At 37.2% G+C, this 15,327-nt stretch overlaps 1 protein-coding gene across 3 annotated transcripts in view; it reads right to left on the bottom strand.

Moving 5' to 3' along the window:
• LOC115219191 (cytoplasmic polyadenylation element-binding protein 3) overlaps window positions 1–15,327 on the bottom strand; it is a 73,154-nt gene that overhangs the window by 45,865 nt on the left and 11,962 nt on the right. For 2 of the 3 annotated variants that reach the window (XM_029789310.2, XM_029789309.2), the window contains exon 2: window positions 5,087–7,373. In XM_029789310.2, the coding sequence (XP_029645170.1) occupies window positions 5,087–6,946 (1,860 nt within the window). In that variant the 5' untranslated portion in view covers window positions 6,947–7,373. The remainder of the gene's footprint in view (window positions 1–5,086; window positions 7,374–15,327) is intronic. The other variant, XM_029789308.2, reaches the window with a different exon arrangement.

The following is a 15,327-nucleotide window of genomic DNA, read 5'->3' as shown; positions in this document are numbered from 1 at the left end:
GAGGAGCAAATCAGGGTAGCTACATCAACCTCCACATGTTAGAGAGGATCTCAGTAATAACAGTGTAGTAAAACGGCAGTACTCAAGAATGGCCATGGCTATGAGCTGAAACTACAAACCCCCCCCCCAAAACACACACATATATATATATATATACATATATGTATATACATATACATATACATACATATACATATATATATATACATATACATATATATACATATATGTATATATATACATATATGTATATATATACATATGTATATATATACATATATATATATATATACATATATATACATATACATATATATACATATATACATATATATATACATATATGTATATATATACATATATGTATATATATATATATATATATATATATACACACACACATATACACACACACATATATATATATATATACATAAAAAATACACATATATACATATATATAAATACATATATATACACATATACAAATACATATATATACACATATATATACACATATACATGTATATATAAATGTTAAAGGCAGATCGCCATGTTGATTCGCTAGCTTCTGCACGCATTTTTTTTCTCTCCTTGTTTCTCTCCATGTTTCTTTTCTGTGTATCTTTCTGTTGAAGAGCGTAGGCTCGAAACGTAAAAGACTTGTTTTATTTATATTCCTGAGCGCCATACTAATACAATTGTTTGTTTATATTCCACCTGCCTTCGTCTTTTGTTTATTTTCATAAAGCTTCCCGTTATATATAAATGTATATATGTGTATATGTGTATATATGTATATGTATGTATGTGAAGGCACATGGCTCAGTGGTTAGAGCAACGAACTTACAACCATGAGGTAGTGAGTTTGAATCTCAGACAGGGCTGCGTGTTGTGTTCTTGAGCAAGACACTTTGTTTCACGTTACTCTAGTTCACTCAGCTGTAGAAATGAGTTGTGATGTCACTGGTGCCAAGTTGTATCGCCCTTTGCTTTTCCTTTGGATAACACCGGTGGCATGGAGAGGGGAGGCTCATATGCATGCTCGACTGCTGGTATTCCATAAAAGAAAACAACCTTGCCCGAATTTGTGGGTAACTTGGAGTGTAACTTTCTAGGTGCAATCCCATGGTGATTTGTGACTGAAGGGGGTCTCCGTCTCCGATGTATATGTATATATGTATATATATATATATATATAAATATATATATATATATATATATATATAGATAGATAGATATACACACACACACATATATATATATATATATATAACATATATATATACACAAACATATATATACACACACACAAACACATATATATATACATATGTACATCATCATCATTTAACGTCCGCTTTCCATGCTAGCATGGGTTGGACGATTTGACTGAAGACTGGTGAACCAGATGGTTGCACCAGGCTCCAATCTTGATCTGGTAGAGTTTCTACGGCTGGATGCCCTTCCTAACGCCAAACACTCGAGAGTGTAGAAATATATATATATATATATAAATATATATATATATATAGATAGATAGATATACACACACACACATATATACATATATATATACACATATATATATACACAAACATATATATATACACACACACAAACACATATATATATACATATGTACATCATCATCATTTAACGTCCGCTTTCCATGCTAGCATGGGTTGGACGATTTGACTGAAGACTGGTGAACCAGATGGTTGCACCAGGCTCCAATCTTGATCTGGTAGAGTTTCTACGGCTGGATGCCCTTCCTAACGCCAAACACTCGAGAGTGTAGAAATATATATATATATATATAAAGGCAAAGTTTAGGAAAATAAACAAAAGACGAAGGCAGGTGGTGTACAAACAAACAAATGTATTAGTATAGCGCTCAGGAATAGAAAAAGTCTTTTACGTTTCAAGTCTACGCTCTTCCACAGAAAGATACACAGAAAAAACAGCGAGAGAAAAAAATGTGTGTAGTAGCTAACGATCTATCATGGCGTCTGACTTTGGACAGAATAGTCAGAAGCAAGAGGGACAGTAGGGGAGATAACAAGGTCAAGTGACTTCCAATATGAAGGAGCCCCCAACACAAAGGTGTGTGTGTGTATAAGAGAGCATGTATGTACGTGTGAAAGAGGGCTGGTCGTCTGGACGTGTGTGGATGTGGAGATGTGGGGAGGTGGGGGAGGCGAGAGTGTGAAAAGCACAGGTGGGGTGTGGGTTTGACTGGGGGTTGTGGGTAGGTGGAGGGTGGGGTATGTGGGGGAGATAGGGGTCGGTGGGTATGTGAGGTGAGAGAGGAGGAGAGAAGGGGAGGAGAGAGAGGAGAAAAGAGAGGGGGAGGGCGAGAAGAGAAGAAAGCGGAGGAAAGAAGAGGGGGAGGAGGAGGAGGGAGGTGGAGAGAGGGGATATGAGAGGGAGGGAGCAGAGAGAAAGAGAGAAGGGAGAAGAGGGAAAGAGAATAGAAGGAAAAGAGAGTAGGGGTGAAAAGGAGTCGGGGAGGAGGTTAGATGAAAAGGGGTGGGGAGTTGAGCCCAAATGGCGTAAAAGAGCGAAGAGAGAAGATTAACCGCTGTCCATGGTGCAAGAGGGAGTCCGGATGGCCTCTGTGCAAGGACAATCTGAAGACAGACAGGTGTGGCAAGGAGTGACCGGTGGAGCGGACATGGCGTGAGACTGGAGTGTCATTGCCGAGGTGGATGTCTCGGAGGTGTTCCGCGAACCAGTCAGCCAGGCGGCGTCCCGTTTGTCCGATGTACAGGACATTTATATATATACAAATGTATATAAATGGAATTCTCGAAAAAAAAAAAAAAAATACGAAGACAGGTGCATAAACAGATGCATTAGTTTAATGCTCGAGAAGGTGAGAATGTCTTTTACGTTTCGAGCCTACACTCTTCAACAGAAAGGAACACGAGAAAATAGAGAGTATAAAAAAGCTTTAGTGATTAGTGGTTGAGACATATATATATATATATATATATATACATACATAGATACACACACATATACACATATAAACAATATACAAACATATACAATATACAAACATATACAATATACAAATATACACACATATATACACATATATATACATAGATATATACATACATACATAGATATATATATACATACATATATACTTTAAATATATAGGCATACATATATATACATGCATACATATATATACATGCATACATATATATGCATACATATATATGCATACATATACATGCATACATATACATACATACATATACATGCATACATATACATACATACATACATATACATACATACATACATATACATATATATATATATATATATATATATATATATACATACACATATATATATACATATATATACAGACACATATATAATATATATATATACATACACATATATATATATATACATATACATATATATACAGATACACATATACACATATATATATATATACACACACACATATATATATATATACACACACACACACATATATATATATATATATATACACACACACACATAAATATATATATATATATACACACACATACATATATATACATACAGACACACACATGTATAAATACATAGACACATATACAGATATATACACACACACATATTGACTAATTGACACCTTATTTCATGTACATATCACCAAGTCGTGGCAACATGAAGGCAAATAGGCAGATGGATTCTGAGAACTTTCAGAACAAGAGACCAGGAAATATGCCGGTTCTATGAAGGACATTATATTCTGCTGTCAGAGCTACTTCTCTCAACAGTTGTCACACCACTATGTTAAATTAATAGAGGAACTAATGTCCGTTCAGTGGAGCTACACAAATAAGATTGCATCAATGGTATAGTTGAAGTGCTGGGAGAGACTGCAACAGTTATGACTCTCCTTCCAGGAACAAAGACAGAAGAGGTATGGAGTAATATACATATGGAAGATCCTAAAGAGATTGGCACCAAACTTTGCCATTGAGAGTTATACCAGTTTGTAAACTGATGTCACTACACTGCTCCAAAGATCCTAACCATCTCATCTAGTATGAGGACATACAGCAATAGCTTGGGATTCAAAATTTCATAGCTATTTAATATCTTGTCAAAACATCTGAGGAAACTACATGGACTGAGTCATAGATGTTTACAAGAAATAACTTGACCTCCTGCTGTCCAAGGTCCCAGATGAACCTACATAGTAGAAAGAAACTCAAAAGTGGGCAACAACATCAAACTGTCTCCTTCACCAAAAGACAATCACAAAAGTATAACAATTGAAAAGGTGGTAACAATTTGGCACATGGCCACACCTTTTAGGCTAAAATACATGTGCATGCACCCACACACACAATGGACTTCTTTCAGTTTCTCTCTCAATACCTACTCACAAAGCATGAGGCTATAATAGAAGACACCTGCTCAAAGTGCCCTGCAGTTTGACTGATCCCGGAACTACGTGGTTGGAGAGAAACTTCTAACCACACAGCCACACTTGCACCTGTATATATATATATATATATATATATATATATATATATACTTGTGTGGGAGTTAGAGGTTGGGAAGCCAACCAACTAAGGGATAGCACCTATCCAATATACTGCTGGTCGTGTACCTAATTATTCATACCCAAATGCTGGTTATTGCATGGCAATCTCGCAATTGAGAGTCATATATGGATGGGGGTAAAAAGTGGTTTACCCTTTATTTATACGGTAAGGAACTGATCTTATACTCTTTCCTTTAATATTAATTAATACATGTGTGTGTAACACATAGTTACTACATGTCTATGTACTCTTCTAATACTTTCTAATACTTTTGAATAAATAGACACACTGGAATGCCTACAAGCTGATGTATATCATTTTGTTATCCTCTCCATTTGCCCTTATTTGCTATATATATATACACACACACACACACACACACATATATATATATATAGAGAGAGAGAGATGCTACAAAAGTTAACTCAGACAAGACAAGCAAAGATAAATTATATCAAATATAAAAACAAATGTCAAAGAAATGTACTTACGGAGTATGCAAGTAAAACATCCCGCTGGTCATCAACACTAGTAATTTCTACAGAGGGTTTTGCACCAACTGCTGCTTGCTGCTGCATCTGACCTGGGAACGATGTACTCCGTCGGAACTTGGAAGGAGAAATGAGAGAAGTCTGACCAAGCTGGGGATGAGACTGGCCTTGGTTAGGGTTCAAAGGCCCTTGGTGTCCAAGGGAGGCACCCTGGTGAGAATGAGTGCCATGTGGTCCTACTGGATTACCACCACTCTGCTGTTGCTGTTGTTGTCCTGGCTGGCTTTGAAAAGTTGGTTTTTTAATTGGAGCCACAGGAGGGTTTATACTTGGGACAGAGCGACGCTGCTGATGATGCTGTTGTGCTGCTGGCTGCTGTTGAGGCATGCTAGCCCAAGGAGAGAGACCAGCAGCGGCTTGCTGTTGGTGATGTTGGTTTTGTTGAGAAGCTAATGACACACCCTGTGACTGTGACATAGTCACCCCAGGACTGACAATAGTACTTTGCCCTTGAACACCAGTGCCGCCACCTGGAGTTCTTGCACCGCCACTTTGACTATTCCCACTGTTATTGCCTCCCCCTGGCTGAGCTGTTGCTGTTGCTGTGGTCCACAGTGATGGCTGAGGTGCTGAACTCCATGCAGGATATGTTTTAGAGGTGTTAAGTAAAATATTTGCTTGCTGCTGTTGTCGCTGTTGTTGCTGCTGCTGTTGAAAGTTATGATGGGCTGTTATCGCTCGTCTCTGAGGGGCTGTAGCTTGCTGCTGAGCAGCCATGTGTCCAAGGCTGCTCATGTGTGCAGCAGCAGTTATCCCTGTGCCAAACAAGGTACTAGGGTTAGGGGGAAATTGCTGAAAGGCAACAGTTCCATTTAATGACTGGAAGCCCTGCAGGAAAGTATCTTCAGCTGATGCAGTTGACCAAAAATTTGGCACTACTGATGCAGCAGAGGAAGATGAGGCTGGTGAAGATGACGAAGATGTAATAGATGATGAGTATGATGATGAAGAGGAAGCAGCTACACCTGCAGCAGTCATTGACGTCACTCCAACAGCTGGATTTGGAGCAACAGAATCTGTAGTCAAACCAAGGTGTAATGGAGATGAAACCACACCCCCGAGAAGCTGATCTGCTACTGTAGTGGGCTGCTGTGATGATACTGACCCAGAGCCAACCGGTGTCCCTGGCTGTTGTTGCTGCTGCTGTGGCATCTGAGCTTGCTTCTTTTTGTTGCTACTGTTATTAGGAATTGCAATGTTGCTGCAGTTGTTACCAGCCCCGCTGCTGTTGTTACTGGTGCTACTATTATTGTTGTTGCTGCTGCTGATATTGTTGCTGCACACTACTGCAGCTGTTGTTGCCACAGCAGCAGTTCCAGTCACACTGCTGCTTGTTTCACTACCGTTAACACCAGACCCCACTGTATTGTTGCTGCTGTTGTCGCCCCCTGTTGTTCCGTTGTCTCCAACCACTACAACCCCACCAACACCATCCATAACTTTACCCAAACTCGCAGAATACAATGTGCCCAGTCCGCTACTGCAGCTTTCTCCGTTACAGTTGTTGCTACTGGCAACTATATTCACTGTTGAATTATTACTTATTAAGTCACTTGAGTCAGTGCAGGCCGCCAGCGGCACACCAAACTTCAATAAATTAGTAGTGGAACAGTGTTGAGGAATTTGATTACAAAGTCCTCCTAGTACACCAAGTTGGCTGGAGTGCTCAACTTGCTGGCTACTGTCACTATCAGACATCGTGGACACCTGCTGGACATGCAAATCACTGAAGCTGAGGGATGCTGGGTGATAAAGGTTTTCACAGAAAATGGATTGATCCAAAAGACTTCCATCTTGCATTTTATTGTAAACTGAAAATAGTATATTGGTTGATGTCCTTAGCTTTACAAAATAAACTATTGACACTTCTAAACAGATACAAAGTACTTTAGCACTTTTCTCAACCCTAATTAGTCTCTGTGTGTGTATGTGTCCTTTAACTTCTTTTCAGTTATCCAGCAGTCAGCTTTAAAATGAAACAAACAAATATTTAATTGTCTTGTTTTGATTTTCTTTGTCATTGCCAAAAAAAAAAAAAGCAACAATTACTTCGGAAAAAAAAAAAAAAACTAAGTCAGGATAAGAAAAATCATTGCTGGTATCAGTTAAGGTTACTTAAAGAGCATCTAGAAAGACAGAAGCAGGAAAAAGTTCTTGTCTCACCATGAGGTGGCTAAGTTTTTCAAATTTCTTCTGGTTGTATAGTTTATTTTGCAGCCAGCAGCATCTAATTTAAGAAAGAGAAAAGGAGAAAGATGAAAACAATTTTTAAAAAATCATCTGGTATTATCAATTTGAATGAAACTTGAAATTAAATAATATAATTTGAATGAAAGTGACTTGAATCATAAAATGAACAGTGACTGGTAAATTCCACCATGGAAAATTATACCAGGTAAATTTCACCAGAGGTAAATTCCACCAAGGTAAATTTCACCATAGATGAAATTATCATTATTGTTATCATCATCATTATTATTATTATTATATTATATGAGTTACGATATTATGGAAATAAAAAAAAGAATGCATAAAAAATAATATCAATAATGTCAATGAATACAAAAAATACGAGGAAGGAAAAATAATTAAAGGAACAACCACACAAAGAAATACACAGTGAATACTTTAAACACCTGAATGAGAAAGCAGTATCAAAAAGAGAATCATTGAAATTTCTAAAAGCAAATACTTCATGATAGATAAAAATATCATACAGTATTTACAAGACAGAAACAACTATTATGGAAAGAAAAAGACATGCAGATATTGTAAAACACAATGGAAATATCGAACATATGGCAATACAATGTGGAAAAATAGCACACACGAAATATAAAGAGAGAGACGACGATATGATGATATAACCAAGATAATCGTTGCAAACCTACTACAGCAATATAACATCAAAAAACCAGAAAATCAGAAAATCAAATAGAAAAGATAACAACTGAAATGGTTAAGATTTTAGTAGATAGCCTAGTAATAACACCAAACAATATAGAAAACAATAAACCCGATTTTAGAATATTTGACCACAAAAGAAAGAAACAATAATAATCAAAATTGGAGTAACATCGACAAGAAACTGAATAAAGTCGAAATGACAAAAATACAAAAGTATAATACACTTGCTAAAGAAATTAAACAGATAAATGGATATAAGGTTAAAATAATGACTTGGGATGAAATGGTCTCAAAGGGGAAAAAGAAAGACGAAATGTACATTTGGTGCAGTGTAGTCAACAGGGACAGTGCCTAAGATGGGAAGAATATGTGGTCAGTTGCAAAATCACATGGAAAGAACTTGGGCTTGGGAATAAGCAAGAACATCCTTCCTGATCAAGCCCACCTTTGACGTTTTGCCATCACCGGTCAACTTAGTCCAGTGGAACATACAAACGGCTGATGAATGTAAATGCAGAGAGAAAGGCGACGATGAGACATGTCCTGTCAAACTGCAGGCTGGCACTGGACAGATATACATGGCGTCACAACCAAGTCCTCAGTGTTATAAGCACAGCACTCAAGGAGAAGATTGAGGAGTACAATAGGGGAGAGTACCTGAAAGTGGAAAAGCGCGGAAGCATATACTTCTAGGAGGGAAAAGGACATAAGACCAGGTATTGATCCACAGTCTAGAGAAACTAACCACAGTGATTATTAGTAGAAGCAGCTTATATTGGAAGTCTGTCTATAGGTTGAATTTATCATGGTGGAATTTACCTATGGTGAAATTTACCTGGTGGAATTTTCCGTAGTGGAATTTACCTAGAACCTAATGAACACTACTGAATAAAGACTGTATTGAGTAATTCAGCCACCTTTGCTTAAGTAACTTTATTATGACCAATCCACAAACTGATATACAAGATGTGTCATGTTTTCATCTAGTCTTCAACTACACCAAATAGCATACAAGTTATGAAATATTTAATTGCGAGAACTACAGTAAAATAATCGAAGAGAAAGAGTGCTGGATGATTTGACAGGATCTAACAGGAGAGACTACCAGTCTTGTTCCAGTATCTCAGTTTTCACAAGGTTTCTTCAGCCGGATGCCCTTCTTAACACCAACCACCTTACAGAGTGTACTGGTCATATTGTTTTCATGGTACTGAATGTTATAGAGGTTGTCTTGCCCCCAATAAGATTAAAGAGCTTTCTCACGCTCTGCACTGTGACAGCTCAATTTGAAGTTCCAATCATAGAAGACAACCTAAATTTCTTTGTAACACACAACAAGTATTGAATTAACAATGTACATTCAAACTTACTAATGTTCTTAACTAAATTTATTATTGTGATAACCAAGAAAGAAAAGCTTATAACCATATAAAATGTAGCTTAAATTACTATCATGAACTATCCTGCATATGAGTACCAATTCCAGTTGGGATATCAAAGAATATCTGATGCTACAGAAAATGCTAGAAACTGAAAATGTAATTTAGATGATGATTAAAATACATGAACATCTTAGAGAATAAATATTACACAGACTGGAAAAATTTCAAAAATATTCAAAGTACTGTTCAGAATTTGCATGTTACCAAGAAAATAAGTTTAATAAGAAAACCTAGTCAAATACATGGGCACTGTTACAATGAACTTGGGACACAGCCTGTATGTATGTACGTATTAGATAGTAGGGATCATAATGATTGTGGTCATAAGATAGGTAGCTAATAAAATACTCCAAGGGAACACTACAAGATGAATTAATAGATTGACCGATAACTATATTCCATTCTTCTGTTACAAAATTGGAACAATTCTGAACATGAAACAGGAACTTCACAACTCCAATTCTAGAAGTAACCTAATTCGCTTATTGCAAGCAGTAACTACAATAAAGTTAACAAGAAGGAAAGTGACAGTTCACTTCATGCTCCACATGTTTCTGTAGCAGAGTATTTTATGGATTACATGTGCAATTATGTGTATTACAAATGTGCATCACATCATCAGGCTATCAAACTGCACAGGTAACAAAATCAATTATGCCAATATTCAATCCAGCAAAAATCAGAAGAGAAAACACCTTTAGTAAGAGTATTATAAAAAAACAGCCAATCAAATGGCTTAGTCATAGTCTCATTCACCTGACAGGAAAAAAGGTGAGGTTATTATAATCACAAACAGCTGAACAAAAGTTTACAGCTGCAATAATAACAGCTAACCTATCTCTGGAACACAAGATTATCAAATTGTGAAGTATAATCTCTCAAATTTAAGTAGAATAAAAACACTCATATACATAATGTAAAGTGTGTGTGTGTGTGTGTGTGTGTGTTTGTGGAGATTTTCTAAGGGTTTATTTAAAAAAATGTTTCATGTATATTTACTCACACATTTTCCATCACCAAAAAGAACACAAAAGACTTAAAAGTACAATCACCAAAATATACAACAAAACCAATATTTCTATATACAACAGTATAAATACTAAAGTGAAAGAGCTAGCCACTTTTCTAAATATAGAGGATCATGTCACCACCTCGCCACACCATCCCTATATCATACTTAAGGACTATAAACCTAACTTCCTCTCTGATCTTAAATGCAGGCTGATGAAGCCCTTTAAGAGCAAAGTAATATACTGTAAGCATATTCTTGATACCATCAACTCCAATATTAGGACTATAAAAGCAGTGAGCTGACAGAATCATTAGCATGCTGGGTAAAATGCTTAGTTGCATTTCATTTGTCCTTACGTTCTAAGTTCAAATTCACCCAAAGTCGACTTTGCCTTTCATCCTTTTGGAGTCGATAAATAAGTTCTAGCTGAACACTGGGGTTAATGTAATCAACTTAACCACTCACTTAAAATTGCTAGCCTTGTGCCAAAATTTGAAAGCAATATTATGAGGTTCATCCAATCAGATGACTAGTTCTGCAGTACTGAAAATAAGCAACCTGCAAGTTTACCCAGCTTGAGAGTGTATATTTCTACCCTTCAAAATCAAAAACCTTCCTCCTGATATCCCTATACTTTGAAGCATAGGTAATAGACGTAAGTTGTAAGACAAGATGACGAATGCGGTCACTGTAAAGAGATATATGTATGTCATTAGATTGTGATAAATGCTTGTACAACATGAGTACTGCCCTCTGAGACTCCATGGTTATTACCTAGTGTCAGGCCAAAGCAAGATGACCAGTAATCATGTGAACCTGCAGGTTTTACATTGGTGTCCCTCTCCTAAACAGATGGTGTGACAACATCTAGGGGTCCCTCATTCTCAGTGGTTTTACTATGTGCTCTGACGAAAGGACGCCTAAGGACTCGTGCTTTGGTTTCTGTAAGTTCGGAAAGTTGAACTATGATCTTTCATGCTTCTTTTTTCTTTTCTCTTTCCTTCTCCTTATTCTTTTACTCCCTTCCTCTATTTTGTCATCTTATTGATATATACCATTCTCAATTGCCATATTTTTCCCCCAATCTGTCTCTGATGAAGGAATATCCAATACTCGGGGATATCCCAGAAACAGCTGTCAGATTTTGAATTTCTTCTTGTAATAATATTGTATATGACTTGAGATGTTTGCCTTCCTTAATGTTTGATGTTCTGTTTAACAATTATATATCCACAGCATCAGAAATCTAAAATGGCTTCATAACTACCATCTTGGCTATAACCTTGGAGCCCAAATAATCTGTTACAGCACTTGCCTAGCATACCTAATCGTTTAGATCACCTGTGAACTAAACCCCCATACTTTGTAAATATCATCATCACCATCATCATTTAACGTTTGTTTTCCATGCTAGCATGGGTTGGACGATTTGACTGAGGTCTGGCGAATCAGACTCCAATCTGATCTGGCAGAGTTTCTACAGTTGGATGCCCTTCCTAACGCCAAACACTCCGAGAATGTAGTGGGTGCTTTTACATGCACGAGAGCCAGTTTGGTGGTACTGGCAATGGCCATGCCCAAATGGTGCTTTTTACGTGCCACCTGCACAGGAGCCAGTCCAGTGGCACTGGCGACGACCTCGCTCGAATATTTCACATGCCACCAGCACAAGTGCTGGTAAGGTGACACGGGAACGATCACACTTGAATGGTGTGCTTAACATGCCATCGGCACGGAGGCCAGCTTGTTGCTCTGGCAACGATCTCACTCGTATGTACTCTTAGCGCTCCACTAACAACAGATGCCAGTCACCGAATTTGATTTCGACTTCGATTTCACTTGCCTCAACTGGTCTTCGCAATGAAGAAAAGGCACGCACAAGTGGACTGGTTACACCCCTAGCATAGGCCACAAGGTTATGGTCACACTTGCGCTTGTCAAGTCTTCTGCAGCACAGCATATTTCCAGAGGTCCCGGTCACTAGTCAGTGCCTCGGTGAGGCCCAATGTTTGAAGGTCATGCTTCACCACCTCATCCCAGGTCTTCCTGGGTCTACCTCTTCCACAGGTTCCCCCAACTGCTAGGGTGTGGCACTTTTTCACACAGCTATCGACACATATATATATATATGTGTATATATATATATATATATATATATATATATACACACACACACACATATATAAATATATACATATATAACTATAAAAATGGAACAAAAATGCAATAGAGGGCATTGAAACATTCAGACAGATAGATGAATTAGAAGGACAGGCAAAAAAAAAAAGGATCATTCTTGGCTTTCTTTCATCAGTCAAGTCCCAGAAGTCACAACCATTTCAGGCAGTTACACTTGAGATGGTTCGATCTGGTTGTCCCCAAAAAAGTCTGAGCTAAGACCATTAGACCCCTTTGTGAATGTGTACGGCAACAAAGAGAAAAAAACAAAAACAAAAAAACCCAGAGAAGATGGTACACAATTATGAAAACAAACAACAAGAAATAACAACAGGCATTTTTCAACTGAGAACGAATCAAATTGAGCTGGCATGTATGAAGTGAAAACCTAAAGTCAGGAACATGGGAGATGGATACAAGAGGTGTTGACGGTCGGCAGTCAGGCCAAGGCAGAAAGATCATGGCTAGCCAGACATACAAATGCATATTCATATAGATATACATTGAGACCGCGTGTGTACTGTTGGCGATATTTTTCCTCTGTCTTCCTTCGAAATTAGGAATATGCAGCCTTCGAAACATATGTCGAAAATAAAGGAATTTTGTTAATTCGCCGTTCAACTCCATTCTTTCATTTATTTGTATTTAAAAAAACACACAAATTCCCACACGATAGCACGTAATCTCTGCCCTAGGCATGTAGCTTCAACCGTGTTTTTCTGACGTGAATTTGCTACCCAGGTATCGGTTAACCGAATTATCCATAAGATAATTCATTCAACTGCATATAAATATATATATATATATATATATACATATAAATATACATACATATAAATATATAAATATACATACATATATACATATAAATATACATACATATATACATATAAATATACATACATATATACATACATATATACATATAATATACATATAAATATACATACATATATACATATAAATATACATATATATATATATATAATATATATATATATACATATATATACATATAAATATATATATGCATATAAATATACATATATATATGCATATAAATATACATACATATATATGAATATACATATATAAATATACGTATAAATATACATATATAAATATACATATAAATACACATACACACATATATATATATATATATATATATATATATATATATATAGATAGATAGATAGATAGATAGATAGATAGATAGATATATTTAAATAATGAGGGAAATAAATTGAATATTAATTTAATTAATATCAATTTAAAACCAGTAGCCTAGCATATAAAAAATATAAAAAATCAAAAAAAATTTCAATACATGTGTATATTTAGGGCTAAAAACCACAAGGTGGATAACTAGTGTTTAGTTTTGCAAATTATATTGATATTGGCACGATCATACTGATGAATCTACGGACGAGGGATTGCGTAATTTATTCAGTAATAGACGAAACCGGTATACAATAAATTCTTGATTTTTATATAATTTTCATATGTCTTGCCTGTCTATGTTCTGGTGTTCGCTGAATTTTCTCTGGAGAACATTCTTTCTTTGTAGTTAGATCTTTTGTGATCTTCTAGCATATGGTTATGCACCTAGTGGTTTTTAGCCCTAAATATACATACATATATATATATGGAGGCGCAATGGCCCAGTGGTTAGGGCAGCGGACTCGCGGTCGGAGGATCGCGGTTTCGATTCCCAGACCAGGCGTTGTGAGTGTTCGTTGAGTGAAAACACCTAAAGCCCCACGAGGCTCCGGCAGGGGGTGGTGGGAATCCCTGCTGTACTCTTTCGCCACAACTTTCTCTCACTCTTTCTTCTGTTGGCCTGCTCGCTTAGCCAGCATGGTGGCGTCAGTTGAAGGCTAAAACAGTCCGAAGCGCATTGTGACCAATGATGTGTAACAACATCTGATAACCTGGTCGGTCACGGTGATATATCTTCGCTCAGTCGACTCTCGGTTACTCGATGGATCAGTGTTATCCAGCCAGTTCTATCCTGGGTCACCTCTTTCAGATTGGCTATGGCCATTCCCATGTCACTCTTAATGGTGTCAAGCCAGCGGGTTCTTGGTCGGCCTCTTTCTCTCTTGCCACTGACTATTCTGAACATGATGTCCTTCTCCAGGGGTTTTCTCCGCATAATATGACCAAAATATGCCAATCTATGCTTGGTGATCCAAGCTTCTAGTAACAGTTTCGGCTTGATCCGGTTAAGAACCTCTCCATTGGTGAGCCTCGCTGTCCATGGAATCCATAGAAGTCTTCTCCAACACCAAAGCTCGAATGCATTAATTCTCTTCTGATCAGCTTTCTTTAGTGTCCAGGTCTCGCATCCATATGTTGCTATTGGGAAGACGATTGCACTCACCAGTCTGCATTTGGTAGCAAGGCTGATGTCTCTACTCTTCCAGACCTGCTCATGCTGACATCACCTCACCTCTGCCTAGTACTATCTGCCGCCTTATTTCTGGAGTGCAGTTACCATCTCATCTCGATTTATTTGGAGCCAAGGAAGATGAAATCTTCAACCACACTTCAATTTGTTCATTATCGATCTTGATGCTGATGCTTGTTGTGGCTGCTGTTGACATTGAGGTACAGCCAAATTTCTCTCTTTCTGACTA

Source organism: Octopus sinensis, linkage group LG14 (genome assembly GCF_006345805.1).
Source record: "Octopus sinensis linkage group LG14, ASM634580v1, whole genome shotgun sequence".
Lineage (NCBI taxonomy): Eukaryota > Metazoa > Mollusca > Cephalopoda > Octopoda > Octopodidae > Octopus > Octopus sinensis.
The sequence above is the reverse complement of the archived record's forward strand: the minus strand, read 5'-3'. Positions and strand labels throughout refer to the sequence as shown.